The following is a 6000-nucleotide window of genomic DNA, read 5'->3' on the forward strand; positions in this document are numbered from 1 at the left end:
TGAAACATGAGAGGAATTTTCTCTACAAAGTAAATGTAGGATGCCTTAGAGTGGATCATACATACAAACATCATAAGTGCCTCAGACATCAGAAAGCCAACGAGAAAATATTTGCACTGCAGAGAAGTTTAACCAGAAATCAGCTGGTCGTTGACAATTTTCAGAAAAATGTAGTTACCTGTGTATGATTGTCTTTCATTGCCACATTGTCGTTTATTTGGTGATTTCCATTTGCTGGATTGATCTTTAACATCCAACTTTCTCTTCCCTGATTAAAACAAAAGAAGTTAGGTTAGTTTCCTGTCCTCTGTGTCTCCTTAGGAGAATCATTTTTATATTTTATAATCAATAAGAGGCTGTGTGTCTCACCTTGAGAACTTGTTGATGGTAAAACCTGAACATGAATATGAACTTATTGTTAAACAGAATTTAATCAAGAAACTTTACAAAATATTTTGGCTGTTTACACGACTTTGTACTTCTACAGTCCAGAATATCAGCATGTCCACTCATCACATGTAAAATTCATCCTTACCTGAACTGAATCAGCTGCTTCTTCACGCTCCTGTTGACTCTGCAGAAATCATTTAATGCAAGTGTAAAGTCATGGAAAAGTTTGAGCAGAAAATGGAAATAGAATCTGTTTAATAAATCCTGTCTAATCAGAATAAAACTGTAACTAACTCACTGGAACAGAAGAATCTGCTGCTTCCTGATTTGTGTTTTGTTCTTCCTGGTGACAAAAAGATCATCAAAAATCTTTGTAAATAATATTATTGTCACTGAGATACTCTAAACTTTTATCCATAGACATCATCATAATTTGAATAAAAGTTCCCTGTAACAGCATTCATCTACATTAGTGAGGTTTATGACACCAAATGTTAAAGTGAGCAGAATATCTTCAGATGCAGAACATTACCTTTAACTGCTTCAGTCTCTTCTTGAATTTGCTCTTGGTCCCACTTCTGGGATCAAGTCTTTAATGTCTTGATCATCAAGATCATACAGACTTTCCTTGTCCATGCTATGATCTGTAGTTGAGACATTTAGTTCAATCTTTGTCATGTTATGTTTCATTATTGGCAGATCACATCAATAATGAATAATACTGTACAAAGCAATTATATATGGTCATACTTTACCTTAAATCTATCAATGAGCTCACTAAGACCCCATTCAGTCAGTTTGTTACAAACAAAGTCATCCATGACCAAGAACAGGAACTGAAAGATAAATGAAAATGTTGTCATCAATCATTACTGCTCAACATTTCAGAGTGTTGTGATTAATTACCCCTTAACTGCATTTACATGGAGCTTATACAGGAAGATGAATCAGCTCTGAGGTGTGATTGAAGCTTAAATGGTTCACCTGATATTGAAGGTAACGCAGACCAGAGCAGGTGAGGAGTTCAGGAGGGCGACGTCAGTAGAGAGACACAGACCTGCAACAGGCAGCCAAAGACATGAGGAAAAAATACAGCAGCAACAGTTCAGGAACAACAGGAGGTGAGAAACAGGAGAGTTCTATAAAAAAGGAACAGATCAGAACAAAATAACTCTATGAGAGAGGCAGCAGGAATAAACCTGCAGTCAGAGACAGACCAGGAAATGAACCGATGAACAGGAAATGTATGGTTTATGATGTTATAGAAGAAGCGGTTTATTCTCTGCAGACTGCACCCCCAGCTTCCTCTCTTTGATCTCACAACAGGTTAACAGAAAATAACTTGTCACAGACTTTATTAACTGATAAAAATCAAGCAATGAACAAAAAATCAGAGACGATCTCATTCCAGTAGGTCAGTGAAAGTAAAGTTCAGACAGGAAATGTTGCTGTTAAATAAAAACACTGATGGAAGTGAAACCACAGCAAATATGAGCTTTGCAATGAGACATTAGCATCCAACAACCACTGAAAGCTTCACTGCGCTCAAATGAAATAAATCCAGCCTCCTCCAACAGACAGAAGTCCCGTCAGGAAAACAGAAACTCAGCGCTGTCCTCACAGAACTCTCCTACAACTCAGCTGCACTCTCTGCGACACTTTGAGGGAAATCCTGCTTTGAAATAATTTTTTTTTCTCACCTCAGAGCAGCAGCGACTGGATATCCATCTGGTCTGGAGTTAAGTTTCGCTTCTACGTGTTGTTAAGGTTTGGCTTAAACCCGCCTTCTTCCTCTTTGTTCCCGTCACATCCTCCCCCCAGAGAGGAGACATGGCTGCCTTCTCCACCAAGAAGAACCAGCTGCTAGTTCATTCAAATCTCATGTCTACTAAGAACCGCTTTGCTTTTCAGTTGTCAAGGGCACGTCATTGCGTCACTGCAAAACGTCAGTACGTCACTATAGACTGTATAATAAATTAAATGTTTGCTTGTTTTAATATAAAGCAGAATAAATGTTTTTAGTGCTTAGATATCATTGTCATTTGTTAATGTGCCCCTGTGATTAAACACTGCCCTCCTCCCCCCCAGTAAAATGTGTCTGGATTCTCTAAAAGAATTTGAATGTGGGTGGCTAATATTTATGTAAATGTAAGAAAATGTAAAGTTAATCTTCCACATAAGATGACTTGAGAGGTACCAGGTCTTCTTTTCCAGATGTTAAATGTAGGGTTGATGTAGACGGGGTGGTGGTCCGTTATGATTTAATACCCTCTAAATGTCTTAACTGTGTATGTTTATATTAATGGGAGTGACAAAGAATCACACTCTCAAAATGAGGATCATGAATTCAGCGTCTCTTATTCAGGCAGTGGCAAGAACCTCACACATCACCAGGTTATGGGATGTAAGAGTAGAGGAGGGCTGTAATTCTAGAAATTCTGGTGATGAGTTCAAATTAACCACATATCCGTAAAAACTCAAATTTTCACCTTTATTTGTATTTGGAGTCGGCTTCTCTTGGCTGCTGGCGTATATGTGAAAACCACAGATTTGTACATTAAAATGGAGAGTTTATCACCAACAACATGCAGGCGTTGTGTAACCAAACAGACAATTACTCATTTGACTGGTGGATGTCTATAAGATTTGAAGGAAAACACTTCATAGAGCATAAACAATCATTAGTTACCATATGACCATTCACAATACCCAGAATTCTCCATGTATCATATTGTTTGCATTGCTGTAAGTCACTAGTGGCTGTTTTTAAGCGTCATTTTCTTAACATTTTGTCCATATCATAAACACACTACTATGTTTTTTTATCCACAATATCCAGTGATTGAACAGGCCCAGAATATCGACTCAGCTTCTGTTCACAACATGCAGCTGGAAAGGCACTGAGGGGACACTGATCAGAGGCTGAAGGAGAAGCCCAGTTTGGACACTGCCTCTCATGGCGATGTCCTGAAGCTGACTGAAGACTTCCGTAAGAAAGACGCCTCGAGTGATTTCTGTGAAATGAGTCCAGTGGTCAAGATCCTGGACAGTACCGCTGCAGACTGGAATAAACGCCCAGAAGATCCTAGAGCCGCTGGGCTTAGAAAGAAGGAGGCTAATCTGCTGCATGTTGAGAACAGAAAATCCAGGATTTTGGAGCAACTGAAGCCCAAAGTGGACCCATGTTGATGAGTAGCTGCAGAATACAGCAGATGACCTAAAGACCAAGAGAAGAAGAGATGAAGTGATGCCATAGATACCTCAGTACCACTACCCAGAACAAGTTATGTCCTCAGGATGTTCAACACTGACGATGTTTCCTCCTGAACAGTTTGGTGACAACCTGAAGGTTCTAACAGGCAGGTCACTGAGAGACTTTAGCTTGGCCGTGGAGCAGCTCCCCTTACATTAGGTCTTAAGCTGAATGAGTCTTTCATGTGCCAGACATACAAGGATGCATACTGAACGTTCTCTGGAAATATTTTGAGCATAATAGTGGTATTTCATAAAATGCCAGTAGCCGCAAGAAGTCAAATCCCACAGAAAAATAAAGCTAGGATTCTTTTTGTTCTACAATAAAGATGGATTTAAACTCATTACCAGGTGTTTTTCCTCAAAAAGGCATTCATAACCTCCCCCAACAAGACAAATATCAATTTTTATACACTTCTTATGACATGTGAGAATTCTCTTTGTTCTGAATAGTTTCTCTTTCTCCTGACATGGGAGGATAGCTTTACATTTTGTCTTATCTGGCACAGGAAGGTAACTGTCCTCAATGCAATCTGCACATTCCATCAATTAGCATTCAAAAGCACATTTTTAAATGCACATCACTCTGAAAGAAGGCACTGTACCTGATTTACACGACGTACAGAAAAGGAGTGATTCAAGGTTAAAATGACACACATTGATCTAATCCCTGAAGCTGCAGTGCTCCTATCCCAATGAACCCACACTAAAGTCAGAAAACATGCAAACACAATACTGGAAAACAAGAAAAGAACAGTTCAATCCTTAAAACCTTTATGATGAAAACCACAACATCGCTGGTTCAAATCCAACCAGGGCTCTTTGCATTTCATCTCTCTCTACTTTTTAAGTTGCCTCTAGACTGGAATCAATAAAAGAAAAAACTTACAAAAAATCTCTTAATCTCTCAGCACAAAATTCATAAAAACAAAGTCAAAGATCAAATCAAACAAAAGCATTAAAGCGTACATAGAAACCGACTCAATCCAGAGTGTCCTGTGTTGAGTCAGTGATCCTCAGAGATGTTCAGTGGACGACCTGGCCTCTGATGTTTCTGTCCACTGATGGAAGCTGAAACAACAGACAGACGGATGGACAGACATGTTGTAACATTGAACAATGATGGAAAACAGTCACATCAGTCAGGACTCAACATCTGATTGAAACGGTTCACACTGGAACACTAAATCTGATGGTTTAGTTTTTAGCAGCAGCTTCACTCAGATGTCCCTGTGTATGTGTTGTAGGAATACTGCGAAGGCCCTGAATTCCTGAGCTGATCAAAACTCAGATAAGCTCCCTCTCTTCAGCTCTGACCAACACTCATTACTGGAGATTGGGACAGTTGTATCTTGTGCACTTTCATTCACAGGAAAGAGGACATTCAGACCTTCTGCTGAGGGATGGAGATCCCTGCACCTGGAAGAACCTGTTCTTTTTGGAAAGACAATAACTATCACTTATGCTTAAATGTTTTGTTGGACAAACACCTTATTTTTGCTCTAACCAAATCCCCCCTCCCCTCTCAGGAATGCACTCTCAGAGACATCGCTGCCTGGCTCCAAAGTCATAAAATTTATGACCCTGCTGCAGAAGAGCACACGAAGAACAGAGACAGAGACTCTCTCTTTTACTGATACAAAGGACACTGAGGACAAAATTCATATTTCTGATATGTATTTTGAATTTCAGGGTCACCAAAGTGACAGGAAGCCCTTCACCTATGACATATTCAAATTTGACGATTTTATCTTTCACAGAAGTGGATTTATTGATTTTTGAGGTTTAATGTGATTTCCCCTTTTTTCCTTATTAATCTCTGAAGTTTCTCTCTATTTAGGTTGAATGATGACAATTGTGTTTATTCTTTCTCATATGTATGACTTGTTATATTTTCACTGTGATATAAATTTTTAATGTCATAAACATATAGTTATGAATGAAATAATTCACATAATATGAACATATGCATTAATCTACACACGTTTCACTTTCACACAACTGAATATGGTGAAGGAATAGACAGATCGCGTTTTAATCGTTTAATATCCCAATGTTTTAATTCCTTCTGGAGTAGTTTTCCATCTCTCTCCATCTCTCCTCTTTGAGAACAAAGAGAGTTGTATTACTACCCAGAGGTTCGCGCTGAAAGGTTCCTTTCTCCACCTCTAAAAACGCGTCTAGACTGCTTGGTCCGCTCTCTCTTCCTTCTTCCATCTCTGGAGACCCATGTCTGGGTCTCTCCTTATTTCCTTCTAAAGCGCGTTGTTTTTTTATCTTCTAAAGTTCTAAGTTTAACTATTTTATCCTTTTTACTTTTTGTAACTTAAAGCTCGACATTAAGCTCATTTTAAGCCA

The 6000-nt window shown here is 38.9% G+C and overlaps 1 protein-coding gene and 1 long non-coding RNA gene across 2 annotated transcripts in view; both read right to left on the reverse strand.

The window, feature by feature from the left end:
• The window catches only part of LOC110947754 (nuclear GTPase SLIP-GC-like), a 48357-nt gene that overhangs the window by 20697 nt on the left and 21660 nt on the right, over window positions 1-6000 (reverse strand). Inside the window, 4 exon segments of the mRNA XM_051940876.1 lie at window positions 179-268; window positions 370-394; window positions 536-574; window positions 689-733. Of these exon segments, the coding sequence (XP_051796836.1) occupies window positions 179-268; window positions 370-394; window positions 536-574; window positions 689-733 (199 nt within the window).
• On the reverse strand, window positions 1147-2202 carry LOC127531494 (uncharacterized). The gene is made up of 3 exons (XR_007938574.1): window positions 2091-2202; window positions 1375-1447; window positions 1147-1226 (listed from the first exon to the last, which is right to left on the reverse strand). It is a non-coding gene; the product is annotated as an uncharacterized LOC127531494 (long non-coding RNA).

This window comes from Acanthochromis polyacanthus, chromosome 21 (genome assembly GCF_021347895.1).
Source record: "Acanthochromis polyacanthus isolate Apoly-LR-REF ecotype Palm Island chromosome 21, KAUST_Apoly_ChrSc, whole genome shotgun sequence".
In the NCBI taxonomy this organism is placed as follows: domain Eukaryota; kingdom Metazoa; phylum Chordata; class Actinopteri; family Pomacentridae; genus Acanthochromis; species Acanthochromis polyacanthus.